The sequence below is a fragment of the Camponotus vicinus genome, unplaced genomic scaffold (genome assembly GCF_025532165.1).
Source record: "Camponotus vicinus isolate PSW18456_S1 unplaced genomic scaffold, iyCamVici1.0 SCAF_3, whole genome shotgun sequence".
NCBI classification, from domain to species: Eukaryota; Metazoa; Arthropoda; class Insecta; order Hymenoptera; family Formicidae; genus Camponotus; species Camponotus vicinus.
The window spans coordinates 24,040,588-24,063,233 of NW_028141967.1; the positions used below are offsets into that span (position 1 = coordinate 24,040,588).

The 22,646-nt window shown below is 36.5% G+C and overlaps 1 protein-coding gene and 1 long non-coding RNA gene across 10 annotated transcripts in view; one reads left to right on the forward strand and one right to left on the reverse strand.

Moving 5' to 3' along the window:
- The window catches only part of LOC145969294 (uncharacterized), a 229,029-nt gene that overhangs the window by 85,268 nt on the left and 121,115 nt on the right, over positions 1–22,646 (forward strand). The window lies entirely within an intron of this gene.
- Positions 1–22,646, reverse strand: part of LOC145969289 (lachesin) — a 218,899-nt gene that overhangs the window by 51,415 nt on the left and 144,838 nt on the right. For all 4 annotated transcript variants that reach the window (XM_083095303.1, XM_083095302.1, XM_083095301.1 and 1 more), the window contains 2 exons: positions 17,040–17,198; positions 16,746–16,874 (listed from right to left, as the gene is read on the reverse strand). In XM_083095303.1, coding sequence (XP_082951429.1) covers positions 16,746–16,874; positions 17,040–17,198 — 288 coding nt within the window. The remainder of the gene's footprint in view (positions 1–16,745; positions 16,875–17,039; positions 17,199–22,646) is intronic.

Sequence of the window (22,646 nt, forward strand, 5' to 3'; positions counted from 1 at the left end):
CCCCATTTCTAATTACATTTTATTTTCTCGTTTTATTTTAAAATGGTTATTTCAATGGTTTTTTTTTTTCAATTAAACTGAGCTGAATAATTATCATCGTAAGGGAAAATAACTCTTGACAAAAATGATAGATAAAATAGACTTTAGACACCTTTGGGATTGTGCTGACAGATAAATGGCCGCGGAAGTGTCTTTGATCGTTCTAGAAAAATCACCATCGACCAACGCGTGCGGTGCGCAAAATCGACGGCGGTGTTAAAAGTCGTGAAGAATGATGAAATCGAAAAGTAACTTCTTCACAGTCTAGGCACGTAGTCTCGCAGCGGCGTCCGCTATCTTGGGTCAGACATAGACGAATGAATCATAAAGCTATGCGACATTCGAATGATAGAAATGCGCGGTTTCTTCCAGATTGACGATATGGCTTCATAACGATCATTTTGCGCGATCGACGAACTAATGGTGTACATACATATATCTATCGGCTTTATTTATTCGAGAAATAAATTCGTTTTTTCACGACACATACAATATTCTTAACAATTGAGATTGTAAATGAAATAAAAATGAGATACGACACTTTAACTTAATCCTTATGCACTAATGCTGAAAAATGATGTCAATACTATGTACGTGAAATTTTTATAAATCTCAGATAGTGCAAAGATCAGAATTAGATACATTAATTATCAATGAGAAGTTTTTTCTTTTTCATTAAAAAGTAAACTTTTATATATATATATATATATATATGTAATTCAATAATTTGATCTTATATCAGCGATTATTTTAACTGATGTTCAACGTATAACTGAAATATCATGCCTTGCTGTAATCAACAACGTTACGAAAATACGCACCATTATTTAAAAAAATTAATTGATTAATATCAGTAACCTAATTAATCTACACTAAATATATTTAATCTGTACCACAATTGCGCATTTTTACTCTTATCCTATTTTTTCTAAATGCATTGTAAATTTAATTATTCATTCCATAAGTAAATAAAAATAGTTAGAAAGCAATATTTATTTCTGACTATTTCTATCATACACAAGTTTAAAAGCCCTATCGTGTTTTAAAATTTATCATCTATCTTTATCTAAAAGTATTTAAATATATCACATTTATTTTTGTAGTTAATGTCAAATAATATTTTTCGATTATTTTTATCCGCTTAAGAATATCGACGATCGAGCTAGTGAAAAACAAGTGATATGAGTCTTTTAAATGACTTCCCTATTTCTTAGCATTTAAATATTGTAGAGCTGATGTGAACTTTGTTCGTTTATTCATCAAAAGCTTGTAGTTTGCGCATTTGTTTGCTCGTTTATGCCAAATCAGCTTGTATCAAAAGTTCTTAAAGTTTGCAAGGTCTTTTCCCGTGCCTGTCTTTGGAGAATTATCTACTCTATAATGTTAATAAAAGAGGAGAGATTTTTTGATAATATTATATGCTCAGCATGTATTTAAAAGTTTCAATATATGTTTCATATTTTTTCTACTTTTCTCATCACAATTTTATCTTCTACAATTTTTACAAGTATGTCAGAATTTCTCAGATCTCAATTTTTGTCCTCTTTTAAAAAGAGTTACTCGGCCAAAAATTTGAAACAATATTATTGAAATTGCAATATAGAGCAATCTCTCCATCAAATATGTGTGAGTGTAAATTTCCATTTTAAATTTTCAGCCAGCGTATCTCGTTTCGACTATAAAGTTCGGCAACGAGATACGTAGTAAACGTCAATGTGTGGTGCCTCTCTCTCTCTCTCTCTTTCTTCCATATATTTTTTTCAAAAAAAAAAAAATTGCCATTGCTTGTATTGAGCCCTTATCGAGTTTTGCGGACTTTGACGTTGTAAAACGCATCTTCGACGACGACGGATTCGCAGTCCCATTGCGACAACGCGTAAGAAATGTAGTTTGCCCGAGTGGACAATGACTGCTCGAGTAGTCGGGGCACGTATCGCCCACGCCAAGGGGGACATCGCAGCCGCTTCACTCTCGACGAGGACGAATGAATCGAGAGAGGTGCTTGACATTACAATTATCGGATAAACGTGGCGCGGGCAACGTTACGTCCGTCTTAAGCCAAAGAAAACGAATGACGCGCTTCTGCTGGAGGAGCTGTGGCGATTAGCCGAAAGAGCATTCCGTGATTTATGAATGTCGGAACGGCTGGAAATAATAGAAAGGAAAAAAAAGAAGCGACAGAAAGATAAACTATTCCGATAAAACGAGAATATTCGACCAGAAGTATGCGAGGAATTCGATATTCAATGAATAAAAATGGAAGAGCGGGAGCGCGCGTTAATTATCGCGGAATAGAATTTGTTTGAACGATACGTGTAACACATTCTCCGCGTTACATCGAACGTTAATAAATCATTAGCTCGCCATCTGGAAAGCTCAAGTCATAATAGAGCTCTTATCATCGGATTATAATGTTGAGACGTATAATTAAACTTGAATGTAACCTGGCGCGACCTGGTACTTTGAAAGCGCCGCTTCTGTCGTTGACATCGCCGTCCATGAAGGATACGCGAGATATACTCGCGTATACGCAATTGTACAGGTACTTTAGCGTTGCGTGTATGAGTGGGCGCGCACATCGGGAGTCGATGTGTTGCCGCGTTAAAGGCTATAACGAGTCCTCGTGCGGCGCGATAATTACAAGCCTCGGGTACCCGCGGAAAGCACGCGCGGATTGCGTTATGACATGATTATTGTAGCCCGCCCTGCCCGAGCAATATGGTGTAACATGCCTCGCAATACACTCGCCGGCGATATGTCACGTCGCGGTGTGTTCACTTTATACGCAATTACAACGCGTTATAATTTTGATCGAGAACCTGAAACGATATGGAACGTTCGACCTATTGGCAGAAATTGCGCTCATCAAACGCGCCATTTTTTCTCTCTCTCTCTCTCTCTCACGATCGTTTTTTTGATGGAATGAAATAAATCTTATATTTGTGCGATTTTCAACAATCGTATAATGATAAATTCGCCGAGTAATAAGTAATTTTGACGCGTAAGTAGCACGAGTTTAAAATTTAGACGACACGTACCAAAGACATCGTATAATTTATAAGCTGTGGACATAGTTCACTCTAGTTGTAAGATCCTTAAATCAAATTGAGCAAGAAATAGAGATCGCATAATTAATGTGCAATGGAAAATTAATGCACTCTCTCTCTCTCTCTCTCTCTCTCTCTCTCTATCATATTCAACTGGCAGTTTCAAAGGTTGATAAAGATCGTTATAACAATTATACGTGCATGGAGAGCGGATTGTGGATTATGACATGATTATTATGGGTGGTGCTCCGGTCCCGGTGTAACGGCACAGTTACAATACACTACCCGGTAATACGTCAAGCTGTACGTCTACTCCATGTGCCGTTGCATACCGGCTACGCGACATGCAACTACTCTCTTCTCCCTCTCGCACTCTCTCTCTCTCTCTCTCTCTTGGAGTGCCGCGTAGGACAGAGAGAATGAGAGTCATGCGATGAGAGACGCGTAGATGCGGGCTTGCCCGATGAGGAATGAGGAGGAAGGTGGCACGACACATGGCGAGCAAATTTACCGTATGTAGCCTCCTCTCTTCTCTCCGTGCTTTACATTTTTCTACATAATTTTGATCACGGTGCTCTTCGCGCAGATATTTTATATACAAGGTATATACCGCTCATACACACACACACATGTATAGGAAGATCGAAGATTGCACATGGGAAAGTGATTATATCGATAATAATAATATTTTCTTGATATTTTTAGAATTTTCTCTTTCATTTATTTTCTTGTCAGAAACGTTAGCGAAGAATAAGTATTTATATAAATAAAGTAAATTTAATTAAATTTTTATTAAATTATTAAATTAAATTAAATTTATTAAATTAAATTAAATTAATTAAATTTAATTAAAATATAAACAATTTATAATTCGTTGAAACCAAAACCTTAATTTTATTTTCTGTCAATTTATTTTCGTTCAGAAACTGTTCTCAAGAAAAACCGATTGCGTAAAAAATAACGATAAATATTGTACTCATTCCAATGATTATATAATTTCTTTCATATATTTGTACTCTTCTCTTCCAAAATAAATTTTCCTATGTATCGCGATAAAAGCGATCTTAAAACATCATATGCAGCGATTCTTATAAATTCTTTCCATAAACAGGCCAACTTGAATGTGCTATCGTTCTCGTCAATATTCAACAATGTAATTTGTGCGACATACGTCTCCTTATTTCTTATTTATCTCCTTACAAGACGCGGAGAGCGTCGCTGAAGTCTAACTAGGGAGTTGCTGCACTTTCCATTCGCATCCGAGTGCCTAGTGAAATATAGCGCACTCGGAGGACGGGAATGAGAAGATATTGGCGACCGGGGGCAAGAATCTATGAGATTCTATGGTTTTATCGTATTAACGGTATTTTTCCGCGAGCCGGAAAATATCCTTCGCTTTACACGCGACTTAGGAATTGCTATAAAGTATGCATCATTGCTTTTTAATAATCAAAATATTGGAAAGCAGTACGAGAAGCGCTTCAAGAAGAAGGAGAAAAGAAGAGAAAAAGGGAAAGTGGAGGGATTTTTCGCTTAAAAAAATTATAAAAAAAATTAAGTGAAAAATTCGATAAATTATTTTTTTTCTAAAGAAGCTCCCTTTCTAAGGAAGAAGAGCATGGCTAATCTTATACACTTGGATTCAATATAATTGACCGTATCAGCCGCGCGCGAGAAGCTAAGCGGTAACGTCATTTGTGCGTGCACATATGTATGTGTAAGATAGGCGAAACATGGGCTAATTCACGGTATGTAAGCTCATAAAAATTCAACGCCCCTCGGAATTCATACGCGTTGTCATGTCGCGTCCCACCCCGATGCGGCGCGACGCGATGCGACCGCATTTAAAAAGGGCAAACAAAAGCCGCGTTACATCGCGGTTTCTCCCTTCTTCCCTCGAAGAATGTCCACGCGCTCTCCGAACATGTACGCGGCTCCAGGAGAGAATTATACGCAACGAAATGCACCGGGGACGGTTTCCATGCGTTGGGCCGAGATCAAAAAACCTTCGTCTTTAAATCGCGGACTTTGATTCAAACACTGAAAAGTGTGGCATGGTCGTATACATTGCAATCACTCCTATGCGAATCGCGTCCGCTTCGATAACATCCCTCGATGAGAGGGAAAGATTCTCGATTACGAAAGTTACCGCTCTATCTATGGATAAATTCAACTTTCTCTTTCTCTCTTTAACTTTCACACTTTTGTAAAATTTTTTTAATATCGGTGGAAAATATACGCTAAATATTACGAGGTATTCAAAAAATGCACACTTCAATAATGTAAACTACTGAAATATTTTACAATGAAATATGAATATTCAATGCAATTTGAACGGCGAGACGATAAAAAGGATTTCATAGAAGACTGATTCTGCGTGACTACACATACACACGCACACACACACAGACAGGAAGACACAAACTCACATACATAGAGATTCCGTGCACCTTTTCAAGCTGCTCGACGTGCTGAGATCAAAAACACTGTTTCGAGCTCTCAAGGCTTTTCAACCCCCGAGCTTTCGAGTTTAACTACCTGCACATCACTATGCGCACTTTACTGTCACGTGTCACTGGAACGGACCGTAAAGACCGAAAATAATTGTCGCTCCCCGTTAAAATGTCTGAATATGACTTTTAAGCATATCGATATAATTATATAATATGCCGCTTTTAATTAAAACGAAGTTATATATATATAAAAAATTGTGCGCCCATATGTTAAAATTTTCTTGTGTTACCACCTTTTGATTAGTGCTTTAATGTAAAATTGACAGACAACCTGTATGTTATTATTTTTATAACGTTTTCATATGTTACATTTATGTCAACTTAACACTTTGAATATGTCTCTTAGAAATAAAATATTATTTTGAATATTTTTAACATAATTATTTTAAACAATCAACATGTCTCAAAGTCAGTTTAACATTCTAAGAAAAGTTAAAGTGAATCTTGAAATAATCTTGAACTTTGACATACAAAATAATCAAATTTACTAAAATCAAATGTTTCTATTACAAATAATTTAAGTTAAAATAATTACTATTATATGTTAACGTCCTACAACAATTCTTACGAGTTATTGTATTTTTTCATGTAATTTTTAATTAATTTGTATGTTATTTTTACATTACACTTAAAGCCACAGTAACAAAAATAAATGTAAAGTATTGTGTCAATTATTTAACATTTTTAGTTTGTCAATAAGTAACATACGACGAATGAGTTATTTTAACTTAAAATTTAGAGTGGACTTTCTGGATATATATGTGAAAAATGTTATAATTAACATTTTATTTTTTACTGTGTATGGTAAATTATTTTGTGATAGAAGAGAGTTGATTTTGCCAAACGACGTTTTTACCTCCACGTATAATGTATCAATGTTTTATTATGTAGAGAAATATAGCAGAAAGAATCGCACACTGTCATAACGTAATAATATCCTGGTGGGTTTACAGTATTTAAAATTTACATCGATTAAGTCGGGGAGTCTCGTTCGTAGCATTCTTACGTAAGATCAGTCGGCTGCTGCGCCATCCAAATTATATCAGCGTCGCATAAATTTTCGAAGTGCTTGAAAATGAGCAAGCAATTGGCACTCTCCGCGTTACTCCACAAAAGTGATTCTTCAAAGGCATTTCTCGTGTAAACGCGCGCAAGGGCAGCCGAATCCGGCGCGTTTGCAGCTCGACATTTTCGATCGTCCCGTACGATATTCACTTATGAATCTTCTTGAGCTGTGTAAAAGCGAGAACGCGCTCTCCGTCTGAGAGTTCTCGTCCGCATTAAGTGTAACGGGTGTTAACAGACAGGTCTGATTCGCGCACCTATCTAGATGGCCCGAAATTGTTTCGCGTTCGATCGTCTCTCGCTGTGTTCGGTGAAGCAAAAACGATAGGAACAACGTGCTCGTTCCTGCGAAACTCCGTAAAGATACTTAGTATCCCGAGTTGCATCGAGAGGGATGTATCGCGGCGTAGTTTATCTGGGCATCGTGCAAGAGAAAAATGGAAAACTATTATACAAGTAAAGACTATTGAAATAAAAATTGAAAGACCAAGGTATTACAAAGTGATCTCTCTTTGATCCACGCTTTTTTTAAAGAGAGAAAGAGAGAGAGAGAGAGAGAGAGAGAGCCGGGAAAAATATAAATTTAAATCTAATTTTTTCACAACTTTAAGATTAATTTCTTCAACTTTTTATAAAAGGCCGAGTTAGATCACTGTCGCAAAGCTTCAATTTCAACTTTGATGATCTTTTTTTACACTTTATGTATACTTATATAACGTTGTTGTATATATATGTGGACGTGCGTCTCTCTCTTCTTCCTTTACTTATAGAGATATTTCTCTGATGTTCTGTAAGAGCGTGAGACTAAAATTCGTGTCTCTTTCTTTGCATGTCATCAAGTGCTTTAAGGATGCTGCGGGAATAAACAATGGCGGTTTCGTCTGGTAGTTTTAGTTTTCTGCGTGGTGAGTGAATTTTGACAGCTGAAATAATTTATTTGAAGTCCGTGCGTACAAACATGGGAAACAAAAAAAGAAGGAAAGAGAGAGAGAGAGAGAGAGAGACAGACAGAAAAAGAGAAAAAAGTCTGCATTTAATTTTACGCGCCCTCTCAAACACTTAATATAGCTTGTAACTTTAAAACATTCTTAACTCGTGGCTTAGTTATACGGAGACATTTAACACAAAAGCTTGAAAAATTATGGAGGAAGATAATGTCTGAGCAAATTTGGAAAAGTAAAGTCGTTGTTCAGTTTGCTGGAAACGCATTTTTTTATAAATTAATTTTATTTGACAATAAAAATATAATTAATCTATTTAATTCGTTAGCTTTGATTAATTTTCGAATTCTCTCTTATAACACATTTTACACTTAGAGATCTCGCGTCTGGCGATATCTTCTTTTTATATCTTTCGATTCTTATTTTAAACATAATGGAGAAAAATATAATGAATTTTTAATATAACGAATTTTTAATATAATGAATTTTTATTTTAAAAATAAACGGAGGAAATGTAATAACGAAAAAGCAGGAAAATTAAAGTGTAGAGTCCAGGAATTCAATCACTGAGAGGTACGATTCATTAAAATGAATTGCGTGGAATAAAAATTTTCCGCGATAATCTTTGTTTTTGAGCATGTCTTTGTGTGAACGCATCTTGAAAAATCAAAATAACGCTGTCACGGCTTGATTTCGCCCAAGCTGAGATCCTCTGAAAATACTTTTTTCTTTCTCTCAAAACACTCGGGGCTTCGTCGCATCGCTACGACGAGTTTCCCGATGCTGCGCCTCTTCAACATCGTGCACACAAGGTAACCCGGTGGTGAGTGGAGGAAAAGAGGGTAGAGGAGGAAGAGATAGGCCACACCGAGACACGTTAATGAGTTTTTCGAGGGACGTGCCGGGCGCAGAGACGATCGACAAGAGGCGGGAATTAGAGGTGCGAGAAAGCTACGAGTTGGGGGAGCAGGGGGTCGTCTGGCAACAAAGGAGGAAAAGTAGGAAAAGGTGGGATAACGAAAGGGAAAGAGAGAGAAGGAGGAAGAGGAAGGGAGAGAGGGACGGAAAGAGAGAAGGAAGATAATCGCGAAATCGAGGGATGCACGCGAGGGGGCCGCTCAAGATCGATTCCCCAGTTTTAAATTTAAATAAACGCCAGCTCGTGTAGCCGATAAGGGCCCTAACTCGCAATAGAAGCGTGAGAACCCCTCTCGTTTCAGTGGCAATCTTTCTTTCTGCGCGCAGCCAGACTGCTTGCCGCGACAGACCCCGAGAGCACTCCGACAAGATCAATATCATGAGAAAATCCGATCGTCATTACACTAATACTTACATCTGCCGGAGATTTTCGTAGTACTTTACGACGTAGCGATAAACGCAATTCCACGAATAGCGCAATTGAGAAATATTAAGGGCAGGATATGTTTAATAGCGTCATTTTGCTTTTGCAGAAATGACTACGAATCATATGGAAACGTCAAGTTAGGAACACGAGACGTTGAAAAACGTACGATCGATAATATTTCGGTGATATTTATCTCGATAACAATCGATGTCTCGGATTTTACAAGAGAGATGAAATCTGGCTCTTTCTTTTTCTCTGACGAAATGGGATTATTACGTTGAAGGGATTAATATCGTGAGCAATGTGCTACAAGAGGGGCACTTTCGTGCGATGTAATGGCTGGCCGATGCGAGGCTAGAAACTAACGATAAGAGAGCGACGATATATCTGTTGTAAGTTAGTAACAATTAATTTTAAATTTATCGATAGATTTTCGTGAGGGTCATGAAATCGCATTTTCGCTGGTCGGGAAAGCAGATGATTTCCAGGCTTTACGCGGATAAATCGAAATCAATGGATTCAAATGCCGATCTGTAATATCGGCGCCCACGTGGCGTGTGCTCCAAGCAGAATTCCAATTTCCTCGGGCGTTGGACAATTAAATTACAATCGGCAAACACGATAAGCACGATCGTTGCGATCAGAATGGATGTTGCAGGGTAGCATCGTTTAAATCAAAATGTTTGACTTTTTTCCAAAAGAAAAAAAAGCAAATAAAAACACTATTTCCTTCCCCTTCCACCCCGTTCGTTCCACGGTCTCATATTCATCGATGTATAGATCAATATTTCCTGTATCGCCTGGGCGCTAAATCTTGTTTCGCCAAAAGTCTCGCGACCCGTTAATGGTTTCATACATAAATGATACTGTAATCGACGCCGCGATACTACGCACTTTTGTTTGTGAGAAGCTGTAAATATTTAACAAATTTTCTGAATAAACTTTTTTCCTTTCACCGGATTTCTCGTTAAAAATCGTTTAGCGAGGAGTGCGAAAGAGCGATAAAAACACGTTTCGAAAGACAATCTTCTAAAATCAACATTTAGTTATTTGCGAACGTACATTCATCTCTTGCACGTAATCGAAACAAACAGTATCCTCGTTCTCGATTTCACCGCTGCGGTTCCGTATCATTCTCGTCAGAAGAATCGCATATGGACAGGAGAGGATGGGATTAATGATGGTATTATAATAAATTTATTATTCGAAAAGGGAATCGCGCGCATATTTTTGCAGCTTGCAGCTTTTTTCATTAGTACGGGATTTATTTATCGAAGAAGATATTCACATTATACAGGGTGTTTTTTAATAAGTGCGAAAAATTTTGGTGATTTTTTGTCGAAAATTAAGGGGGGTTTTCCATATAAATATGTACTCCTACATTCCTCCCTGTGGAGGAGTGTAACTCCTTCACAAATGGGGGTAAGAATTATGTTTATATTATAATTTTGTTTTTGTTCCAATTTTCCCAACATTTACTCTAATTTTATTTTTATTTTAAAATTTAACTTCTCCTAATTGGAAACCTATGCTATTTAGCATCGTGCTGTGCACGATAACGTATTTTATTTTTTTTCTTGAAAACTAATGATTTTATGAAAAAAATAAAACAAATAAAAAAGTTTCTAAATAAATCAAACTTTTTAATGCATATTTTTAGATGATCATATTCCGGCCCATTAAAAAGTTCTAATAAAAAATTGAATAGGGGTTCCTAGTTTCATTCCCTTATAACAATACGGGAGGCTAAAAAAAATATTAATAAATAATCTTTTTACTAGTAGAAAATATCCACCTAATTTCATTTCTTTAACTTGTTCCAAATTTGAGAAAAAAATAAAAATCTAATTTTTATCCCCATTTTTGGAAGAGTGTAACTCCACAGGGAGGAATGTAGGAGTATATATTTATATGAAAAACCCCCCTTAATTTTCGACAAAGAATCTCCTAAAATTTTTCGTACTTATTAAGAAACACCCTGTATAAGAGATCAAGAGAGAGAATCCACATCTTACGTTTAAAATTACACGAAAGCAAAGCAAAGTTCTCGCGATCGTACGACAATTGTATCGGCAATCATCCCGCGTGGATCCTTCTTTCTCTCCCAGTTAAGATTTTTAGCATCGACGCGACACGAGAGCGCACCTTTACGTAATTCCGTTTCTGAGTTTACAGGTGGCTTAATTTTTGCCGTAACACGTCTGTCGCTGCGGACCGGTTCGCGTCCCGCGGAGATACGGCACGGATTTTTCTCGTTGCTGATTTTAATAACAGATTGCAGCTGGAAGAACCGTGGGCGGGAAACGCAGGAAGAGGGTGCAGGGGGGGTGTTAGCGCCGGGGAGACAAGGAGAGGAGGGGGATGAGGGAGAAAGAGAGAAGAGGATCGTGCCTGAGTCACTGCTTATACGTGACTACGACGACGCTGTCGCCGCCACCCCCTTTTTACCACCTCCGATATAACCATTCCTACCCCCCCACTCGCCCCCTTCTCCCCCGTGCCGCATTCTCTGCAATGTTTCGCCGTTACATTCTCCCCTCGAATGCGATACCTATACTTGCCTGCGCGAACGACGGACACGTTCGAATAAATTAAAACGATTCTTTCCGTGACCTGCAACCTCATCTCAGCCCTCTCCCTCTCGTCTGTCTGGCGAGTATCTTTGGTGGCGGTGAGAGGGCAATAAATAAAATTAGCACGAACCCCGTGACGAATCGCGCCGAGTTCCGTTACTACTGTGTACCTGCGTATAAATAGTTTATCGCGTCCTCGTTTATTGCAAATCGGATTCTCGAATAGATCGAGCCATTTTTCGCGCCGGTATTCAGTCCCGCAAACCGAATAGCAGCGATGAACGCGAATTTTCCGTTATTAAAATCAGCAACGAGAAAAATTCTAGACCGATGAAAAAAGCGCACAAGATAGATCATATAGTTTATACGAATGTTTAACTTGCTCTCATCGTTTACAAATGTTGAATTTGTCCCTGTACGTTTGGCGATATTAAAAAACTTACGATGCGTACGATGAAATTGAATATTTACACGCAGCTGCATCTTTAATTAGCAAATTTAAAAAAGTAATTCTCCAAATGAATATAAATATGAAACCAAAATTGGATTCCTTTCTATTCATTATCCCGATTTAATTTCATCTATATTAAAAATCCCTTCGGGTGCGCGCTCGATTGAGATTATTTAAGATGTTGCCGCGAAATTTTATGAAAATGAGAGGTTGAGCATTTTCGGGAACTTTATTCAAAAATTCTAGTTTACACACTCGCGTTTCTTAATGGAAATTTATGCAGAACGCGCTACACGTAATTCCGTCTTTCTCCCCTTCATCAACAAATCTGTCTGTCCGACTCGGAAATGGCGACTTTATCATTCTAAATTCGCGCTAACTAATGAAAGTCGAAAATTATATTCTTTAGCGGAACGTTATTTTGTCGGAAATGATATACTTTGACGGGACACGCATACACCATTCTCGTAAATAAGAACGCGTACATAAAATTATGCTCCGCATGATTATCATAAAGAACTGATTAAAAGTTGTCACCGAGAAAAAGCACGATATGTAAATATTTCTCCGGCGAGCGAAAAAAAAATGGCGAAAACCATGCAATTCTTGAACGAGAATTATTGTGTTAACTGCAACATAAAAATGAAACAACAAAAAATCGACCGGTATTTACGGAGAATGTATGTGTTATGATACCGTAACTTTACAAGTATAATGCGCGCGGATAAAATATCTAAATATAAACGTATACATCGCCCCTCCTCTCCCTTCTCCCCCGTCCTACCTCTACGCCCTCTCCCGAATATCAACACTTGCAGAATATTAATAATTGTACCAACGATACAGTGTTTGCTTTTCCGTTAACTGTATTAATAACTGCAACGAGGGAGGTTCAATTGTGTTTACTGAAATTACATTCGCCGGCAAACAAATGCGTCGTCATAAATGCGGCAGTGCGATCGCATTGGTTGCCACGCATTCGAGAATGAAAATATATTTCGCGAGACGTTTGCAGGGCGTGTGGCGACGATATATTTGTGCGGCACACAACGCGATAGTCTCTATAATTATCGTACTACAATATACATCGTCGCGTTATACATCACGTTGCGCGAAGCTGCACGAGGGATAAAACGGGTAGCGCGGGCGGGGTGAAAAACGTATACGTATAACGCTTTTTCAGGCCGTAAACTTGTAATGTCATCAGACCAAGAGGGTAGCCGGTAGATGCTTGTAATCTGCCCGACCATTTAATTAATCTCCGTTTGAACGTATAAAAACGCGCAAAGAGCGTTACGCTCATCTTTCGCTGCAAAACTCTGCTCCATCTAAAAGTGTGTCGTTTAATCAGCATCGCTAAAATGCCATTGCTGCTTATCGTTGATTTTTAACGAATATATACATATATATTATTATGTAAATTGTGTTATATATATGCTACAGATGTTTCTTGTAAAATTAAATTGTTTTATAAAGCATCAAATTTTTTATAAAGTTTGAGCTGAATTTAGAGAGAAGCTAAATTTTTTACACAGAATCTCTTATAGGTATATATAACAAATAAATATGTGATAAATATAAGAATAAGAAATATGAAAAATAAAAAGTGCATATGAATATTTTATAACAAATAAACATGTGATAAATATAAGAATAAGAAATATAAAAAGTAAAAAGTGCACGTGAATATTTTATATATCTTGTATATAAATATGCATGTAAAATATTTTTATTCTTATATCAAAAAATAATCATATTGGAATTCGTAGCTCTTAGTGATATTCTGTACATCGATAGCGAAACAAGTCCTACGGCTATTTAGAGAAACTTCATATTGCGAATGGAACGTAAAAATTCACCTGACAAAATATTCACTCGACGCATACGATCGATTCCTCGTTACTACTGAAATTTGTGCCGATGTTATTGACCAATGAAATACCCTGTCGTGATACGCAAACAAGTTATAATATGAAATAGCCACGGGTCAATGAAAGAGCTAATATTAAAAGTGTTTCTCTTTTTGAATGAATATGAATTGGAACGAGAAATTAATAAAAATGTATATTGCTCAAGTTCAGCAAATACATATATATATATTGCTCAAGCTCAGTAAATACATATATATTTTTATATTTATTCAAATTAGATTTATATAATTCGCAATAGATATATAATTCATATTACTAAATATACAATATTTATTTTGAGATTTTGCGGGTACTAGCCATTAATCTTCAGTCCCGGTCGTTGAAACAAATGTCTAAATGCATTTGCATAATAACAGATTAATCATTCTACTGTATAATACCATTGTATTATATACCATAGGCTTAATACATATAATTAAACGAATGATTATTACGAATGATTATTATAATTATATAAAGTGATACAGATTGTTTAGAAATATTCGTTATTAATAAAGGTAATATTATATGGAACTATTATATATTACCAGTATTTCTCTGATATATCCTATGCATTCTAATTTTGCATCACTCTTTCAGTATCGTACATTTATATTAAATTTGTTTTCAGCATTATATTGTGTCTTATTTCTCGTGAAAATACACGATGCATTTAAGAGCTAACATTTGCAAAGCGCAATAATAGTCTAGCCAATTTCTCATCGCGACAATAATAACGCATATAATAAATATATTGCATTATTACTCAATCATAATTTAATTTCAAAAGAGCCCAAAAGAGGTGCAATATTCATTGACAAAAGCCTTTGCTACCACAAACAGGATTAAAGGAAAAGGACCTAAAAGAATAATCTATGATGTGTCCGCATTAATAGCGGCAAATACATTTGTCCTTTCTTTGTCACTAGCTTTCGAATGTCATTTATAATTACGACGGTTTTTTTCTGACACTGCCGAATTAATTAAATAATTACATGGGTATAAATGAGAGATCGATCTTTATTGTTTTCTTACTTAAATTTTCGCAGCATCTCCCGCTTCGGTCTGAATCTTACGTGAAAACTCGAGGGAACCGTCTTAAGAATACGAAGATTATGTTTCGCATAAGCTCCGACAAACTTCCGCCTTCATCGTTCTTCACCATCTCTTTGTAGGCGACTTAAAAGGCGGATGCAATTTTACTTTACGGATAATTAATAATTAAATATCGCGGAGCTTTCAAAGGTAGCGCAATACAAGGCACGAGAGACCATAATCGTCATATTTCCTCATTGAATACTATAACACGTTCCGTTTGTCGCTATATATTTTAAGTGCTAAAAAGAAAGGTCAGTATAATTAGTGATACTAAAAATTACAGAGACATTTTCTTCAGACTTAAACATCAAATCTTAATTCAAATAATCGAGAACAATTTTAAGTACATTTTTTTTTAAATCTTTTCCGCGAATTGTCCATTTAAATTGAAAATATAAATATAATTTTTCGCAAAACACAAACCCTTCAAATCAATTAATCTTACTCAGGCAATCTATAAATAGATGGATCAGAAAGAACAAGATATTTAAAAAGACAAAGAAAGAAAATAATGTTAAAAAAATCAAAACACCATAAACCTTTGCATCTGTAATTAATCGGTAAAAGATTCGCGCGTCTCCGAATAAAATCCGTGAACGCGAAATAACGATGTGCAAAAAAGACGAGCCACTTCGATATGCACCAGCGAACGCTCTTCCGGATACGGAAACAGAGGCAAAACGAGCGTCGTAGCGAGCGAGCATGTCATGGGGAAGAGGCACGTGCCCGGTATTTAGGAGGAGTAGTAACGTAACAATAGGCAAGTACAGGGGTGGAAACGGCGTAATGGTGTGTTGCGGTTCGCTCGAGCTTACTTTTATGTCTCACCGGGGAACCCCGACGCCGTCTCTTTCTTTTCTCTCTCTCTCTCTCTCTCTATGTCCCCCTGACACGCGCACTCACACATGATCGTGACTTTCAACGCCCCATTCGCTACCTTTCTACCGTTGCCGTCTCTCTCTTTCTTTTTCTCTCTCTATCTCTTTTTCTCGTTCACTCGCACACGTTTATTTTAGCCCAGCGGGAAACAGAAGCGCAAGAGCGAGAGGGAGAAAGACGAAAGACTTGGTAAAGGCCGCTTTGTCGCCGGTTTCCTTTCTATGTTATTAAATTGTATGTTGTTGAACTCCTTTCCGGAATATTGTACTCTAGCCCGGCGCCGCAGTTGCCACTTAGAGGCTACCTTGCCAGCTGTAGCAGCCTATACGTTATTTGTCGGTGGATACCTTTACTCTCGCGAGAAATCTGATTGACAAAATCTAATTACGTGGTCTTTTTTTTTGTTAATTTTTCTGCAACTTTTATACAAAGGCAGTGCTAACGTATCAATGTATAAAATAAAGTCTTTGGATTTCAATTTTTAATTAAATCAATGAGAGATCAGCGTCATAAGCCTTGATTAATTAAACGAAAAAGTTTGCGAATCCAATGAAGAATTTCTGAATTAATTTTTTCATAATATTTTGTCATAAATATTAAGTATTATATTAATAATATTATATTAGTGAATTCTCTCCTAGTATAATATCAAAAGCTCATATATTTTGTAGTAATTATACAATTATAATTTTTTTGTCAGATTGTGCAAGAAAACGCAGCGATATGACACGAGAAAATATTTTTTCATTGCAGATTTAATACATACATGTATGTGAATATTATAGTTTATGGAACATTATGGAAGATTTATTTTATCGTGTCATATAACGTAAACATCTTAGATTATTTTCGTTAAAACTAAAGTTAAAATAAAGTGTACTTACAGTCGACCGACACTTTGATCTGTTTGCTGACCGTGGGTGGGATGCCGTTACTGGCGATGCATAAATATGCGCCCATATCCAATCTCGAAATCCTCGCCATTTCCAGCGTTTCACCTTCCCACTCTGCCACTGAAAACCACGATCGTACCGTCCGTTATATAAATGCAAATCGATCGATCGCGGTTAATTATTTCGCATATTGACATATATTTTTAATTACTCCATTACATTTGACAATTATAATATACCGCTTTTCGAAGCGTAAGGTTTCGTTGTTTACGAAATTAATATTACCGGATAAGGTTTTGTTGATCGATATCTTGGAACCGTCGTCTCGCTTCCAACGAATATTGGGCGTCGGACTTCCGGTCGCTTTGCAGGTGAGAGTCACATTGGCGCCCTCGCGAACGATCGCGTCCGACGAACTTTGCGAATCGTCGATGTTCGGTGGCACTGTAACGATAAAAACATCGAGCTTTAGTCAAGAATAATTTATTTATTTATTTATTTATTTTTACAATTAATTCGATTTACACGTGGAAATCGTTAAAAATTATCATTTTCCATGCATACTGTCAATTTTGAATATTGTATCCAAATATGTATGCATTATTCGTATCTCCAATTATTTAGAATTAATGTAGCTCTAACAATTAATGTAACGTATATCACAATATGAATATATACAAGTAATTAATATAGACAAATATAGACAAATATTGACGCGTATGCGTAAGGGAAACGCAATTCCGTTACAATTGAAAACGATTTTCATTGATAAATTTAAAAGAAGCGACCACCACGTATATACGACGGGAATAGCAGGCAGAAATGGCGCACAGATAAGAAGCGAGCTGGAAGGAAACGCCTGTGAAAAACTCGTAATCACTAATGATAAGAAGCGCCTTCTCCGCTGTAAGAGAAATGTTCTGAAGGATTGGTGGGGACCGGGAAAAGTCTTGTCACGTTTTATCCCAGAAATGGAAGGAACGGAGCGGACCATGTTTCTCCGTCGCGGGCTTTCAAGCCCTCCGCTATTTTGCATGCCCTTGACGGATTCTTCCGTCCTTCCCGTCTTCTCCTTCGGCAATTACTAAACGGGCTTAACATCGAGATGAAACGGAATCCTACGTTAACGTAATAACCGATCAAAAATCAAGCCGATGCGCGATTTTCCTGCGAGGAGAGACCGTTCAATCAGATTCGAATCAATTTGCACCGCAAGATGATTGCGACGAGGTCTCTAGATATTATACAAAAGACGCAGTTTTACGTTTTGATAAATATTTCATACAAGAGATTATTCTATTAAATTATTGTTCTCTCACAGAGAACGATTCCGCTTTCTTTGCGTTGAGAATGAGAAAGGAAACGTCATTATCGAGAGATAATTTTTCATTTTGTATTACTGCGTTTGATCTTTGGTATGATTTTTATTGGCGAATAAAGTCAATTAAGTAAAGCGGCACGATAATACGATATCGAGTCAGCGCACACTGTATACGCGGTACACGTAACGTTTATTCATAATTTATGAATGGCGCGCAGTTGCGTCAAAGAGTTTAAAGTGACATTACTCGCTAAAAATTAAGCGGCAAGTATTAAGCAGAAACGGCACTTTTACAGTTTCTATCGCACACGTGTTCGTTATTGCTGGCACGATACGCATATTGCATATTGCAGAGAAAGAGAGAGAGAGAAAGAGGGAGAGAGAAATTTTATACATAGACAATATACAGGGCGTTTCTTAATAAGTGCGAAAAATTTTAGGAGATGATTCTTTGTCGAAAATTAAGGGGGGTTTTTCACATAAACATTAAAAAATTCTAATAAAAAATTGAATAGGGGTTGCTAGTTTCATCCTCTTATAACAATACGCGAGGCTGAAAAAATATTAATAAATAACCTTTTTACTAGTAGAAAATATCCACCTAATTTTACTTCTTTAACTCGTTCCAAATTTGAGAAAAAAATAAAAATCTAATTTTTACCTCCATTTTTAGAGGAGTGTAAATCCACAGAAAGGGATATAGGAGTATATGTTTATTAATATTTTTTTCAGCCTCCCGTATTGTTATAAGGGAATGAAACTAGCAACCTCTATTCAATTTTTTATTAGAACTTTTTAATGTTTATATGAAAAATCCCCCTTAATTTTCGACAAAGAATCATCTCCTAAAATTTTTCGCACTTGTTAAGAAACACCCTGTACATATTAAATAAAATTCTCGAAATCTCCTTCTTATAATGTAAATGAGTAACTAAAATCTCATTTTCTTTAAACACGCGTGAAAGAATAAATTGTAAATATAAATCACGACTGTGTGTAATTTATAGCGATCAACGCGTTATCGATAACTATTTAATTGCACTATGACAGCGATACCTCATATCTGCATATATTGACCACGTCATCGCTGCTCTTGAATTAAACCGTGCATGCGCGCGCACGCGAGAGAGGCGTATAATTCAATTATATCGTCGTCGTGGTAACGAATAATATTAGTATACGGACATACGTCGTCTGCAATGTCGACGTTGATCAACCTGGAAATGCAAGTCGCTGAATTGGCTGACGTGCTTAAATGATATCATACTGGTTATACGCGAATGTGACACATCAGCCAAACTACTCTTCTTCTTCGTATACTAATTAATTAATCGGCACGATCGACATGTAGAAGAGTGATAATATCGATTACCAATTATATACAATAATTCATTTAACGTGACGCGATGTCAAGTTAATCATACTATACCAAAGTCAACTCTGTTCCTTTCGAATGAGTGAAATAAAAATCCTGTTGTGTACAGAAAGAAAGAAATTTTTCAATATTTCAAGAGAATTAGAACGATTGAAATTATTAAATCCTATAGAGAAGAGAGGCAGGAAAAAAGCTTGTCTCTTTAAAGTTGAAACTTAAAATACGGTCAACTATATAAAATGGAATATGAGAAAAAAATATTAATCCTGGTTGTCACGAGGAAACTGCAATAAATTAATAATTAAAATGATGATGTGTATTGAAATAGCGAAACTACGAGAGCATAGATAGTCCCAGTTTACATATTCACGAATAAATCTGACCGCGTTTCTAATTTCCCCTGAAATTATTCACTCTCGAAATCTATACGTGTTGAATGTTTGAAAAAAAATCTATTTATTTCTATCTTTAGGTATTGGACCGGATTCCTTAAGTAATAATTCAATAGTCGCTTTAATTAATTCTTGCATATTTAAGACGAATTGTAAACGAAACAGAATGAGTCTAAAGAGAGAAAATTAAAAATTACGATGAAGAATTACATTTCTGAATATATATGCTGAAGAGAAATATCTTGTTTATAGATTTTTATTAGAAATAAAAGTGGAAAGGGCTAATTGAATGACCAATAATGGAAATTAACTCAAATAGAGGATATTATGATTTGCAACATATTTACAATTATATTATATAGATATGCATGCATTATCTTTTATTCTTGTATTTTATTATTATTGTGATTTTATTTTATTATAATTATTTTATTATTATTATCGTATATCTTCATTATTCTTTGCACGTATTTCTGTATAACGATTATTACAAACATAGAATTATCTCGTATCGATATTCTGCATTATTATAATGGACGGATGGATAAAATGGGATATTACACGGTGATTTTTAAACGATAAAATCTTCTTCTCTTTCTCTCTCTCTCTCTCTCTCCACTCATTATGATACCATTATCGGCGACACAATTATTAATTCTTCGGAGATTATTTGTGAGGGACGGTTCATCAATTACTCTCTCCCTCCTAATAATCAAATTCCACGAGAAGAAAATTCGATCCCTTTCCCTTTCGGTCTTTTTGTCCCACAGCCCTATAGTCACTGGATACAAGGGAACGCGGCCAATCCTATGAATTACCGCAGGTGTCCGCCGATATCTCGCATTAATGCTAATGCGGGGTGTTGCCGAATTGTTGAACAAGGGCAGATTGAATGCGCGCGCGCGCGCGCGCGAGTGCGTGGGGAAAGGGGGTCGATCTCACCCCCTCGCCGGTCTCTGCACAGCGTTATACTGCAGTCGCGTAACGGTCTGTTGATGCATTATTCAAGCGCAAACGCCGCCTTCGTCGCGCGCGTGTTACCGTATCGCTGTTGTGCGTTAACTTGTCCTAAAGTCTCCGGCAGCGCAACGTTCGAGAGACGTTCGGAGGAGAGATCGCTCGATGACGATGCCAGGTGGAGGGTAACCCGAGGATAAACACACACGCGCGCGCGCGCGCACGCACGCTACCCCGATAACTACCCCATATTTTTCCTCCGACGTGTACAAAAATATACATTACGCGTGTATATCGCGCGTCTAAATATCCAAATATTGACGATTCTAAACGGGATTGCTACTTTATCGTCGTATCGAGCCCCCTGAATCTCTCTCAGGTTTTTCCGAGACGAAAGAAAAATATCCAGCCTACTCGAAAAGTGACGAATACATGTTTTTAATAATGTCTCTGGAATAAAATTAATGACAGTAGCACGCACGTAATTTAATTATGTAGATTTTAAATTATTAAATTTTAAATATTTATAGATTTCAGAATCTATAGAATTGCAAAGCAATTTTTCTTCGGTGGAGGAAGAGGAAGATACAATTCTAACAAATGGGGGAGAGAATAAGAGAAAGGGAGAGAGATGCGTCGATGCTGTAATAATCCTAAACGTTGCTTTGTTCCACAGCATATTAGAATTAACATCCAAAAGAGGGAACTGTACCGGGATAATTATCGAGTTTCGTCGTGAATGAAGTCGTTGTAAACTAGATTGCTAATTACCCTTAGAGCATCTAACGTCAAACTCACCCTACAATACATAATATGATATGCTTCTTGATTGATATAACCGATATAAATTATGCGCTTGATAATATAGAAATTCGATTCAAGGGAAACACGTAGCATAATATTTAAGTATGAAATTCACACACGTGCACAAATGTCACATACACACATGTTGAGTGTCAAAACACATAAATGTTTTTCTTATATGAATCCATTTCTCTAATCGTCTTCGTACGAAATATTTTAACTGAGTAATATGCGGAAATGTAGGAAAACATTTCAGATGATTATTTTTTAAAAGAAATATTAATAGAATAAAAGAAATATATAATTTTATATTTAAAGAAATGAAAGATATTGCCCTGAAAATAGGACAATACGTTGTTTGTCTCTTAAATGGCTCTTAAGATATGAAAGATATATTTCTCTCGTTGCTAGCTATAATAGTTTCCGAGAAAACAGTCTGTAAAACAATTTGGCTCGTCTTGCGGATATAATGTGGATTGGATGCAAAAGGAATTTTCAGCGCCATCAAAAGGCGCGGTGGTACATTATATTGTCTGTTTCTCAGTTTCGCGGCTTCTTTACCGATTTTAAGCCGGCCAACTTGCTTTTAAATCGAATAAAAGTCAGATGGTCTCGGGCTTCTGCTTTATTTACGGAGATGCGATGGTGGACCGCAAGCACGGCGGAGACCGAAAAAGAGATTCCCTAACTAAATAGACAAACGGGAACAAGGGATATATGATATCCGATACGTTCACCTGGTCACGAAGTTAGCGATATCATCGCCGAATGTTTGCATCGTGGCTAAGAATATCGATTTTCCAACGATATTACATATCTATATTCTCGCGATATTTTAGCGAGACGAAATCAAACGAGAGATGCAATCTCTCTTATCAAAATATCTCCTTTAAATCTTCATTTATTCATTGAATTTCTAATAAATCAGATTTATAAATATAAAGATTAAATTGGAAAAGAAACTAGCAATCGCGTATATGTATAAGGGATATTTTAAATTTTAACTTTTCTTCCCACGAAGGATATGTTCTCTCCACAAACTC